Source organism: Syngnathus typhle, linkage group LG4, assembly GCF_033458585.1.
Source record: "Syngnathus typhle isolate RoL2023-S1 ecotype Sweden linkage group LG4, RoL_Styp_1.0, whole genome shotgun sequence".
Lineage (NCBI taxonomy): Eukaryota > Metazoa > Chordata > Actinopteri > Syngnathiformes > Syngnathidae > Syngnathus > Syngnathus typhle.
In genome coordinates this window covers 20248196-20261865 of record NC_083741.1, presented here as the reverse complement: position 1 = coordinate 20261865, position 13670 = coordinate 20248196, and the positions used below count along the sequence as shown (strand labels likewise).

Here is a 13670-nt window from a genome sequence, read left to right as displayed (position 1 = left end):
CCCGCGCTCCCAAAATAAATAAATATATAACTAGACATAAAATAAATCAGGCCCGGATACCAGTTTTGTGTATCGTAAGAGGACGCATGAAAAAGTTTCAGGTATCCATGCACAAATTAAACAGGATGTAGGACATTAAAGTTTCTCAAAATGGCTGCCTGTTGAGAACCTTCCAAGCCTCACAAATCCCTTGGAGGAGTTTGCTGAAATGAACCCCACACGGAATTAGGTATCAAGCCCTGCCCAAAATTGCCGATTATCAAGAAATTAGACAGACAATCATTTTAACATCTCAAGCCATTTTGAGCTTTAAAAACATTGCTAACAAGCTAATGCTAAGGGGCAGGCTTATTGTCTCTCTCCGTTGAAGACTGATGATCACATTTTCAATGATGTCTGTATTCTGCTGAGATTATTTGCCCAAAAAAAAAAGAGAGCGGCTGACTTTCACAGTTAATTGGCCTCCCTAATTAGCACAGGATGTCGAATTCCCACATCAGAGTCGCTGTGCTAAATGGCGGAGCGTTAGCGAGCGGATGCCATCTCTTTTTCCTCGCCTCTGTAAAGGCGAGCGGGAGACGCGGTATACGTTCCGCGCTCGACGACAGATTTGTCGTCTTGATTAGGCAAAACGGCAAAGGAGCTTAATGAGCCACGTCGGTGTCAAACAGCTGGCCGATGATGTTTGTCGACATGCGTGTCACGTTTGGGGGAGGATCTGTGAAGGTTATGTGGGGGTCAAGATGGCAAGTGCGCGGAAAAAGGGAAATAAAGACATGAAAGGCACATCGCAGGTAAAAGCACATCGGAGGTAAAAAAAAAATTTTTTTAGACGTCGCAGTTCCTGGTAGGCGGAGCTTTGATGCTGTTGCGTGATTAAAGTAGATTTTTTTTTTCATGTGTGAGAGAAACTGGAATAGGCGTTTCATTTAACGATGCGCTGAAACAATCTGAGAATCATAACAAAATGAAAATGTCGAAAAGTTCTTTTTTTGTTTCCTCACCGCAATGATCATTTATAACTTTTTTTTTCTAAATTGGTCAAAAACAGCGAAAAGCTAGGGAGTGAAAAAGAGAAGGGGGAGAACGCGAGAGGGAAAAAAAATTAAGCTGAGACGAAAAGTGCGACTTGGATTTAATATTTTATAATTGCCAAGGGACATTCTGAGATCAATGAATTTTTTTTTTTTTTTTTGCCCGGGACGCACATCAGAAAGAGATGTACTTCAGTCTTTTTTTAGGGGAACATTGCTCTATTTAATTCCAGCGTGTGCGTGTGTGATGCATGTGAAATATGCCCGGCGTGGCCCCCTCGTGGCTCCCCGGGCACGGCTGCGGGCGCACATTACCACTTTTAATGGGGCCGCCACCAGAAGAGGCGAGCCAATAACCCGGGCCTCTCTAATGGACCGCCTTGTTTGTTCTCGGCCACTATTTTTTATAAACTAACTGAGATGCTTTTTTGTTCCGAGAAAATGGACAAATCTGTGTGTATGAACAAGAGAAGATTTAGAGCACAGGTGTCAAACTCAAGGCCCGGGTGCCAGATACGGCCCGCCACATCATTTTATATGGCCCGCAAAGACAAATTGTGCATCAAATTCGTGAATCATTACTAGAATTGCAAAATGTCTTCACTTTTAATAACTTTTTTAAAAATATTTGACCAGTTTTTACTCGTGTAATTTGAAAACGAGTTATTTGTCAGTTTGTTTTGTAGCTTTTACTAAGGTGCCCATACATTTATTTGGGTTAACAGTCATAATGGCCCTCCGAAAGAAGCTATGACGACAATGCGGCCCGCGAAAAAAATGAGTTTGACACCCCTGATTTGGAGAATAAAGGCCACTACCAAAAAACACTATTAAATAAGACAAGATGGATTTTTTTCATGCTCTGTATTCAGGTGCATAAGATTTGACGAAACGCAATCAAGCTAGCCGGTTTTCCAACAAAAGTAAAAAATAGGCGGCGTGATGTCTCGAGAGATTCGTCACTTTCATAGACGTCGTGTTGACGACTTCATTAGTTCTCGGAAATCGGGAGGTTTTGGTATCAGTCCCGTTCCCCTCAGGAACAGTTTTCTCCCGCGGAAGGCGTAGGCCGCGACGAGTGGGTCTTGCGCTTCTCCGGTTCCCCTGGCCGGCAAACTGCAGCTGGAGAGCCCAGCCTCCGTCAGCACGCCTCCGTAGCGGCTCGGCGGACGAATTCATTCTCATAGAAATTTAATTATATCAAGATTAACAAGGGAGGTAATTAATTTCTTTCGGATTGGTATCTTTTGGAAGCGCCCCGGGCTCAACTTTGTTGTCAAAACTGTATATTTAACCATTATTGCACGACCACGAAATGAGCGAGCGACGTTCATATGGATCTATAGAAGTGTCTTATCTAAACACTGTAAGCGCCAATATGTATATTTAGTATGTAGACGCATGAACGTAAAGGATGCAAAAAGATTTTTCCAAAAGTAAGCATCCTACTCTCGAGACCTTTCATTACTATACTATTTTTGGCGTTATGACGTGTGAATGGAATTCTTTTTTTTCTGATACCAAAAAGGAAGCGTTTATTTTAAATGCCTGACAGCAAGCGTGAATCAATTTTCTATATCGCGTATGCTCGCAAGGGTCGTGGTTGCGGGGTACGCTCAGGCGCACTATCCCACTTTTGGCCAATTTAGACGGGAGCAAAGATTTGAACCTTGAACCTCAAAGCTGTGAGGCAGATGTGTTAACAACTCCAATTACGCCACACTGACAACCGGTTAAAGCCATCCTGGTACATTGGAGGCGAGTAGGAGGAGTAGAACCATCCGGTAGGCGTGACATCATCCGAAAAGACATTGAGGCGGTGGGCGGGGGAACCCACTTAACAACCGCGTTTAACCCCGCTTTCACTCAACCGGTCCCCTTAACAAAACATCCCGCCCCGGCCGGTCCTCCTCCCGCCTCCCCCCCAATCCCTGCAGCTCCGGAAACCTCTGCGCTCTGTTAGCTTCCTGTTTGTCTGGCGGAAGACCTCAAGAAGAAGGGCTCAAGATGGAGGGACAGTGGCGAGAGGCTGGCGGAAAGGAAGCGAGACACTCCCGACTTGGGATTGATTTACTTCATTAACCGAGATTACAAGTTTAACTTACAAACCAGAGGTCAAAATTTCTCATTAACAAGGGGAGGGGGGGACCGCCGAGGACCTCGGGGGGGGCTGGGAGACCACTCTTATTACTGACTACACATTTCAATCTGTCTTTGATGTTTCCATGTCTGCCTTTCTAGCCTCCCCATACCAGCCGCCCCTCCCACTTTTGGCAGTGAGGTTGATTTTAATTGTAGCTATAGAACAGAGCGTGCTTTTTTGCCTGTAGGCCAGCCTCCACATCTGTAGTGAGTGCAGCTTTAGTGATATTGGGTGCAGTCCATAGCTCGGGGCTCATTTTAATGGTTCCCCCCCACACCCCCTTCGACTCCACTCCCCCTCTTTTCTTCATTGGAGACTCAGATTGTTTTCCACGTGATTCCTGTTAATTTAGCTGGAGGAAAGGGCATCAGTTTTCCTTGTGCTCCCCACCCCGCCACCCTTCTCACACTATTGCCTCGCTCTTTCTGATCTTCGGCCTCAAAGGAAGAAGGTAAAATGTAAGCTATTCGATCGGGCGCCCCGGAATTGCTTTTTTAGCGTCAACAAACAAACGGGAGACTAAATGAGTCTTAAGTGTGTCAAGGATGCCGTGGATGCTCGTAGCGAAGCGGAGTTGTGGAGGGAACGTTTTTCCTCTCATTGTGCGAGGTTGCTGTTGTCGCAAATAATCGGTTCTCCTATGAATAATAAACAGTTATCGCGAATAAAATTAATCAAATTAGTCAATTATGACAAACAAGGTGCCCGTAGCTCTTAATTTTAGTCGCTCGGTTCATTTCTATGGCAGTCGATACAGATTCTACCGATATGGGAAGACGATAAAGTAAAAAAAAAAGGGGAGATGCGAAGTGAAGACTCTAACCCAGAATCTCTCCCTGCAAAGCAGACGCATCGACCACGCCGACCCCGTTTCGGACTTTTGAAGACACCCTGTCGCAGTGCTCACAAAAGGTTCGGTTTCTCCCCGACGACCCTCGGCTGCCCCTTTGTCACTCGGCTCCATCCCTCCTTCTTCCTCAAGGTGCTTTACCCTGGACTTTTTATGCCCGACTTCAAAAGCGCTGATTAGGGGGGTGTTGAGGCTGCAGGATGGTTGAGCGGGAGGGGGACTACTGAGCGACCCCCGACTGAGATCCACCGCTGGGTCCTGGCAGCTAATCTTCCCTGCGGAGTCCTGTAAGGCCCCCTTTGTTGCGTCCCCGTTTGCAGTCTTGACTGGGCTTTGGGCCGCCCTTGGCGGTCAGCAGAGGTTGCAAAAAGTACTCACACTACTAAGTAGTACAGATACTTGTGAAGAAGAAAAAAAAAACAAGTACTGACTCAACTCCTCTATTTAGGTAAGATGTACAGAGGTGAGGAAATGAGCAAAGCGGGAGGGATGGGAAGGGGATAGTATTGCGGGAGGCAGGATCTCAACAGCGCCATTATCCGGCTCATAATTGAAGCGCTGGCATGGCACTGAAGGGCCGCCTTTGTCTGGGATTCATGCGGAAAAGCTCAGGATGCGATGTCAGAGGGAAATAATCAGCGTGGGCCCTCCGCAACGTCGGGCCGCCCGCCCGCCTGGCCGCGGGACCCCCCCCCCCCTTCCCCTCCGGCTCATTTCTGTGGAGATGAAATCTATGACAAGCCCCTCAGTGAAGCTGAGAGCAGGCAACAGTCCAGTAACACCCACAGGCCTGCAGGCATCCTGTGACCCCCTTAGAAAAGTCACATTCACTTTGCTCTGGAGAAAGGAAAGAGAACGCCGGCGGCACTCGCAGCCCATGTGAAATGAAGAAATGTGAGGAGGTGAACTCCGAGTGAAAATAAGTTAAGATCCCCCCCCCCCCCCCACCCCTCCCACCACCACCTCGTCCTTCTTTGCAAACGCTTAAGAGGACTGTGCTTATGCCTCTCTAATTAAACATGAACAGGAAATGTAACACATACAAAAAAAAAAAGAACAATGTATATTCATGTTAATGCTGTATTTAGGAGAGCAGCTTTTTTATTTCTTCTTTTTTTTTTGGATTGCAGCAGAAGGTCGCAGGCTAATACCCATCAGGCTAAAACATTGTGAAAGAGCTCGGCATTGCGCTCAAGGAGCAGAAGTAATGCTTTTATTTTATTATTTATGCCTTTTTACCGGCCACATTTACTACAGCCCCGGCACGCCGAGACAACACGGCGCGGCTCGATACGAGTGGGTTATTTAAATGACCGATTTTGCATTCAAAACTCGGCCTCGTTTGAGATGAATCAGACGTACGGGCAGAATATGTGGAATTTCAAATGTTTCCACGGAGCGCCCGAAGGGAAAATGCCTTTTTTTTTTTTTTTTTTGCGGAGCGGCAGCCACGCATGACTTCACGTATGACCCGGAATATGACACTCATGTCTGCGCTTTGTTTACCACCTAGCATGAAAACATCCCATTAAGGGGACGACAGTGAACCCTCGCCCATTCGTGAATAGACAAACGCACAATCCCACACTTGCCGCTCGAGTGAAATGGAGACAAATTATTTAAGAATTCAAAGTGTGCTGTCAAGTACGTTCACAAAACATTTCATATTTAAAATTGACCTTAAATCTGAAAAAAAAAAGATTCTTACAATTGATTTGATCAATATTCCTTCAACATACCGGACGTCCTTGACATTGATTACGCTACTTGGCAGAATCTTGCAGAGCATAGGTGTCAAACTCAAGGCCCAGGGGCCAGATACGGTCCATCACATCATTTTATGTGGCCCGCGAATACAAATTGTGGATCAACTTCATGTGTCAATAATAATAATTCATCCATTCATTCATAATAAAATTGCAAATTGTCTTCCCGTTCAAAAACTACAGACATTGCTAGCAATTTCTATTACCATTCATTTTTTTTTAAATATTCGAACAGTTTTTACTACTCTGATTTCAAAGCTAGTTATTCGTCGAATCAATTCTCATGGAAAGTTTTTGCTTTTGAAAATTCCCGCAATTTCGCAATCTTACCCAGAGACACGTGGTGTGGTTCTAAATGTGTTTCATTCTTCCGCATTTTAGTTGGACGACAGCATCGCTCGCATGTTCGCACCATCCCTCCAAATTGCTTTAACATCATCCCTTTACATCTCGCAGGCCTTGAGGGCGTAATAAGCTTGGAGAGTGCGGATTGCAATGATATACTGTTAGCTCTACGTTACGCTCCCCAATTCATTTTGCTCTTTCTAAAGAAAGTGACGAGTTCACATATACTTTTAATTTAGGGTTTAACCCGGTTCTGTTCTTACCTCAGTCCCTGATGGGGTGGCCCCCGGCGAGTCCACTTTGCGTTTTTTGCGGGGTCCGATAGCCGCCAGTGCCGTGAGGTTAGCGTCCCGCTGCCTCATCTGGGCTAGTTCCTGTTGCTGCATCTAAAAAAAAAACAAATGAGAAAAAAAATAATTTCATATCCTGTATGTAAAATGTTATCTGTAGAAATCACAAATGACATTTAATTTTCATACACTTTCATGTTTGAAAGCTTCGGGGGGCTGAATTTCCCCGAAACATATCGGATGGCGAGGAAATGGCGGCAGCCATTAACAGGACTGCCATCGGAAACTGGGGACACATTTGTGCGCATGTGCAGTCACATGATGTGTTTAGGGGAGGTTTAAGGGGGGGGGGGGGGAGATTGGTGCGAGGAGGGGGGCACTGCCCAAAGTAATGTCACGTCTAGCCGCAGGCCTGAGGGGGGGCCCAGCGTGGCTACAAGCCGCCCTTTCTATTGGTTGGATGTGTGACGGCCCGGGGCGGTGGCACAGGGGGTGCGGCAGGCAGGCAGGCACACACACATGCGTGCTTCTTGTATCTAAGTTGGCCACAGCACTTGGGGGATGCGTACCCACCAGCCTGCCTGTGTGCCTGCCCGCTGGGTCTGAAGCGAACAGGGACAATCAATGCGCGCTTTCATGTCTCCCATGTTCTTTTATGTTATCTCCCAGCATGTGTTTGGCCGGGCAACGCTATTTGTACACGTCGTCTGATCAGATCGGGAGGAGGCGGTAGGCGTGGAGGAAGGGGGGGGGGGGGGGATTTACTTTCAGATGCTGGAGTCCGTGGAAAAGGTTGCTTTTTTTTTTTTTGGGTGGAAAGTAGGATCTAAAATGTGCATGCAGTTGCCTGTGATATTTCTCTCTTAGAAGCCCGCCGGCAAGGCTTGGCCTTTAGGGTGTTGCCACTTCACATTTAGCACGGCGGAACTGTTGAGAAATTCAAACGCACTGACAACACAACGTCAGGGCGGAATAATGGCAGCGATGAAGACCAGCAGAAAATCCCCCCCCCCCCTCAAAAAAAAAAAAAAAAGCTTTTACAAGTGTAAAAAATAAATATACTGCCAACAAAAATATTTGGGCACCACAATGATGTATGTGATTGTCTATATGTGATTTATTTTTCCACAGAAACCAGACTAAACACGTTTCATGTAAATTTGAATTCATGGGTAGTGAAATAGAGGAGAAACAGGCTACGATTATCAAGACAGAAAAAAAAAAACCATTAGCATGCCTTGTCTGGAAAGAGTGGAACAGCCTACGGCCTCAAAACAAACTAGTATTTTGCCAAAAATCCACCAACATAAGGTCAAAAATTGGCCAAGGCTGTTGCGTGGATTTAACCAATGGCAGTGGACTGGGTGTTAAAGTGACCCCTTTAAAGAGTGTACAAACTTTTTTTATGGATGGCTGGACGGACAAATGGACAGAGGGATGGGCGGCACCCAGTAGAACGCTGACCTCCAATAAAGGAGTCCGCCCTTGTTTATTGTCATATTTGATGTTGATTTCAGGATGTGTAATAATAATTTCCCAACAAGTTTAATCTAAAAACACTTAAATACATTTTCCAACACCCAAAACAACTTAAACCAAGAATCAACAATGATCAACCATATTAGCTTCTGCCCCAAACAATAAGCAAATCTCCATAGGCCTGACCTTAAAGGATCCCGCTGCAATATGGGCGAGAGAGCAGAGTAGACAAAGCGAGAAAGAGAGAGAGAGAGGGGGGGCTATCTTACTGATGGCACCAGGATGCCGGCACCCCGGCCTGGCAGTTGGCACCAGGCATGTGCTCCTAGCGCCCACAGCAACTGCCTGCGTTTTTAGATTTATGAGCGTACGATAGATGAAGACCTCCATCTTGCCATCTGCAATCTCCCCCCCCCCCGATCCCGTCTAAGCTTCCAGTCACTGACGACACCGGGGAGGCGTATTTCTGATTCCAATCTGGTGCCGCCGCGCCCCGTCCACAGTAGCCATGGTTGGAAACATTTTTTTTTTTCAAACTGACAATAATAGAATTTCACTGTAAAGGCTACGTCGAGAACGTGGGTGGATTTGGTGGCGACTGACCACAGCTTAAGTTAAAGGACACCAGTCATTTGCCAAAAAGTGGCCACTTAAATCGAAAAAAGTCGGATCTGCTGTCGGGTGGGAGGCTGTAACCGGCAAGCGATCCCAAGAGGGATGCTACATCACCACACGGATTCTGGAAAATGTATTCGGCGACTTGTGTCGTACATCATTTTAAAACTCTTGATGAGGAATTTCCATCTCTCTTTTTTGTTTGTGTGTGTGTATGTGTGTGACGGCAAAATTGTTTTAAATAGCGGCGAATCCAGCCGTGCCCTTTTGAAGCGTGGCGACCAAATTATTAACAAAAAGGTCAGCATGTGTAAAAAAAAAAAAGAGTTTTACAATCAATGTAGCTTGAAAAGAGCTTTGAGTAAAAGCATTTGCCTGATCCTGTGATGGACTCGAGAATATGTCGGTTATTGACTGCGAACTAAAACGGAATATCCCCCCCAAAAATAATCGATGGAGTAATTGATAGGATCATTCGATTCCAAAAAGATTGCCGTAATTTAAACAACTAAAATCAACAAAATGGAAGCAAACGTGCTTAGAATACACGAAAACGTGACGGCCAACCTGCCCTTCTCCATCTTTGACTGTTTTTAACAAAGCCTTTCCACTCCCCTCTCCTTCCATCTATCCCTCCCTTCCTCCCTCCCCCCATGGCCTGAGGGGAGGCTCTCGGCCTCCCAGACGCTTACAGACAGATGTCCTTGGCGGAGCACAACATGCTCTGCTTGACGTCACAAGCGACTGCGGGGTTGCGAACGACGCTAAATGGAATCGCCGGCTGAAGACGCTGCCGTTAAAGGTTGACCGGACCCTCGGCCACCTCCCCCATTTTTTCTCCGACAGGACACAGTGGGTAGGTTCTCCTTGGCGGAGCGCGTTTTAAGTCACCTTTGCACTTTGTCTACTGTACTTGTTCCTCTTGTTTCCCATACAAGTAACACCTCCGATAAGAATATGAAGCGCCCGGGAGGACATTGCTGGCATGGAATCAGCTCTAAAGTTCATGGGTATAAAAAAAAAAGGATTGAGCAGAGTTATACAACATAGTGAGGATCTGCTGTCAAATCGATTATTATTATCATCATTATTCATTATTATTATTATTATTAAATAATATCAAATACAAGCAATGTGTTGTTATGTTTGTTTTATTATTATTTCTATTTGGGTTTCTAAAACATTATTATTATTATTATTAAATAATATCAAATACAAGCAATATGTTGTTATTTTTATTTTATTATTATTTCTATTTGGGTCTTTAAAAATATGCTATATAAATGCACTACTACATTATTCTTGTTATGTAATATTGGTGCTTTGTTATCGTATTACTTAATCTGTGTCCTTTAAAAATAATGGAAGGATGGATGGATGAACGGTTGTCAAAAAGAGAGACAGACATAAGAGCTCTTCCTGACTTTGATGGGAAGCAAAGAATCCGTTTCCGAATTGGCCCAATTATCGGAGCACCTGACCTGCGAGGGGCAGCATGGTGCCACAGCATAGGATCATCTTTAGAGAACGTCTGGTGACTTTCACCGAAAGGAAGCGAATCTGATTCAAAAATCGGCCCGATTCGGCACAAGGATTGTTTTTACCAACATTTGCATGACCTGCACAGGCTCTGAAGGGGGGGAGGTGTTCAGGCCCATTCCAAGATCATTAAAATTATCGCTGATGTAAGGAAAATTTCCCGCTTTAAATGTCCTTCCGCGTCGTCTCTTCGCTTCGTCGTCAAGCCGTCAGCCTTTTTTTTTTTCTTCCTCAAATTCAATGCTCGACGCCCCTCTCCCCTCTTGCTCTCTCTCCTTCTATTGATCACGTCTAATTTGCATCCAGGAAAGATGAAAACTCGCACATTCGTGGAGAGAGGACGGAGCCAATGATTTATTCATTTGGAAATCAAGAAAGAGAAGGAGGTAGATGAGAAATAAGGGAGGGGAGGGGGGGGGGGGTCTTCATAGGGGCGGGCGGGCGACTAAGCAGCCTCTGAGCTTCTCTCTCTTTCTCGATGTGCCCCCCCCCCGGGTGGGCACGTGGTGTGCGAGCGCTCCTAATTAACAAGGTGAATCATGTTGCCGTTCTCTAATTAGCCCAACATGACAATCTAATGGAAACACGCAGGCACGATGCCGGAGCGCTCTTGTCCTTCCTTTTCCCTCGTACGGACGCCCGCAGTGACGACACCTTGGGATTCAACCACAAAAGCAAAGATGGGACAAGAGTTGGTGCGGGGTCAGAATTCCTCTGGGAGGGGAGGGGGGGGTATTGCAAGGTGAACGTAGCCCCCTTTTCTTAATTGAAACGCATCCCCGGCACCTCGCCACCAGCGTCGCTTGGGCGCGCCCAATTCCCCGGTCGCCGGCGCTTCCCAAGGAGCGCCGCAAAGACAAAAGTGAAGCTCACAGGCGAGGAGACGTGTCGCCTTCTCCCTCTGAGGCAAGAAAAAGAGAAGAGAATCTCCTTGTTTTCCTTCTCATTACGCCACTTTTGGAAGAGAGGAAAACACACACACAGCAACACCAAAGGTAGTGTTTTAAAAGAAGCCAGAAGATGCGTTGTTTTTGTTTTTTTGCTCTTTTCCGGGCTTTACAACATGACTTGAGGTAAAGAAGAAAGGAAGAAAATCAAGTTCAAGAACATACGATGACAAGAAAGGAAGAAAAATAAAGAAGCGGTGGTCTTCAGGAGCGCTGCGATGAAGATTCAATGACTTGACTAAGTGCCCCGCAAAACTTGGGTTTTACGAAGGTTTGGGGTTTTTTTTTAAAGGGAGAAGAAAATCCTAACCTAGATGGCGCTGTGAGAAAAAAATATTCCCCCATAAATGTAATAACCCTTCCTCAGGATTTTCACAGTCAATCACAGCAGGTTATCCAGGTCCTGAAGGAGCAAAGCAGCCCCAGTCCATAACATGACCACCACCACCCTTGGTATGATTTTCTTTTGCCAAAAATTTCTCTTACATTTATTTAGAAGGACACAAATATTTTGTCAGTCCATCAAATATTCTCCAAAACGTTTTGGGAATCACTCAAAAGTAAGTCTTTGGTTGAGTCGAGAACGCGGAGCCTAAGTGAGGCGAGCGAGGGAGGTCGCGAGTTTTTCCGACGTTGAAGCCGGAATATACGATCCGTGAAGCAGGATATGCAAAACAACAGGGATTCTCTTTGAAAGTCAGCGCAGAGAGTGAAGAGGAGGAGGGCAGCCTGCATTCGGGCCTTCCCGCCTCAGGCGTCGCCTCGCAGGAGCAAGCGCGCCTCGCGGTTTTCTGCCGGGCCAGAGGAGTCGAACCTCTGAACTTGCGCGTATAAGCGGCCTAATAAAAAGAACCACAAAACATCACGAGCCGACGTGTTGTCCTTTGACACACCGAAGCCTCATTCCTCTTGAGGAGCGTGGCCAATTGCCCGACGGGGCCGGCGCCGTGGGTGGGATCGGGTCCTGGATCGAGCTGACCTCGTCACTCGCGGAGGATGCTGAGCCAAATAAAGAACAGGAGAAAAAGAAAAAATCTCGCCTGTTCATTACGTGCGGAACAAAGTTAAATGTGTTCAACCCTGGCAAATGTCACGGTAATAATTGTGCCAATTTGCAGACTAACATATAAACAGCGGGGCGATTTAAAATGAGAGGTCTAAAAGTTGAGCCAGACTAGAATTAACTCTGCGGTGGAGGTTCAAGGCATTTTAAGCCTCGCTGGTGATTCAAAATGGACAAAAGGAATCGCCGGGCAGCCTCGGGGAAGATAACACTTGAGGAGAATTATTCCGACAAAGGCCTGAGAGAGAGAGAAGAGTCTCACACACAGGAATGACTGTGGGCGAAAAAGAATAGAGATGGACTCTCCGTGCACTGAGCCACTCGTGATGAACACCTTGGTGTGCGAGTTGGCTCACAACATCTTGTTACCTTCAACCTTTTGTACAAGACCGCCTATTGCGAGAACGGTAGGAACAAAAAATGCATCGTAATTCTGTGAAGGAGCTGGCAAGCCACTTTTTGGGACCTCTTAGAGTAGGGGGTCAGACTCTGGCTTGCGGGCCAAATGTGACATTTCGAGCCATTCCTTATTACTATTCAGCTTTGAAAATGACCTAACATTTGAAGAAAGAATGATTCCTACAATTGATTTGATAAATATTCCTTCAATATATCTTATAGAGCATAGGTGTCCAACTCAAGGCCTGGGGGTCAGATACGGCCCATCACATCATTTTATGGCCCGCAAAGACAATATGTGGATGGACTTCATGTGTTTGATAATAAAATTGCAAATTGTCTTCATTTTTGAAAAATAGAGTTTTTTTTTTAATCACAATTCATCTTTTTGAAGACTTCTTACTAGTCTCGGATTTCAAAAATAGTTATTCATCGGTTTGTTGTGTAGCCTATAATGAGACATTTATTTGGGTTGATGGTTATAATGGGCCTCCAAAAGAAACGATGACGACAATGGGGCCCGCCACAAAACATTTTTGACACCCCTCCTGTTTTTCAGCTTTGCATTATTTTTATTCTTCCTCTCTCTCTCTCTCGCCTCAACTTTCTTTCCCCCTCCTCTGATTCCCTCTGTCCACTGGCAGCCTGCAGACGCGGCGATGATGAATCTCTGGTTGCGACGTGTCTCGTGCCGCCGACACGATGATGTATCTCTACTGGCCTTCTCACCCTCCACCCCTTCCCCATTTTCTCTGGCCAGAACGCACAGACACGGCGACAACAAACAGGAAGCGAGCTCCGCGATTTGCCCATTGATTTTCCCCGCCGGGCGTTTTGGAAATAGCCCATGACCTTTCGGCCAAACGGTGGAGGAGGAAGAAGAGGCGCTAGACCGACCCGCTCTCGCTTTCTGGCTCTCGCACGCTGCCGGTGACACGTTTAATTAGCAACGCAATGTTTTTATGCTAAATATACGAGTGGTTTTCAATGATTTTGACAACGTCCGCTAAACGATACCGTTGCATTGTCCTTACGTCATGGTCACACGGTGCGCTAATCACTCTTATGACAGCTTGACGCTGAAGTTCTAACGTCTCGGTTCATCATTGTCACAACACGGCAACATTTCAGAGGAGCGCGGGGCGGCGCCTCGCTCGCTCAAAGCGCCTTTGCTGAATTTTTCATGTTCCCGCCTCGTAT

At 46.1% G+C, this 13670-nt stretch overlaps 1 protein-coding gene and 1 long non-coding RNA gene across 3 annotated transcripts in view; one reads left to right on the top strand and one right to left on the bottom strand.

The window, feature by feature from the left end:
• Window positions 1-13670, bottom strand: part of LOC133152389 (transcription initiation factor TFIID subunit 4-like) — a 47748-nt gene that overhangs the window by 10699 nt on the left and 23379 nt on the right. For both annotated transcript variants that reach the window (XM_061275938.1, XM_061275939.1), the window contains one exon: window positions 6402-6524. In XM_061275938.1, the coding sequence (XP_061131922.1) occupies window positions 6402-6524 (123 nt within the window). The remainder of the gene's footprint in view (window positions 1-6401; window positions 6525-13670) is intronic.
• LOC133153039 (uncharacterized) lies at window positions 7532-9513 on the top strand. The gene is made up of 2 exons (XR_009714240.1): window positions 7532-9378; window positions 9461-9513. It is a non-coding gene; the product is annotated as an uncharacterized LOC133153039 (long non-coding RNA).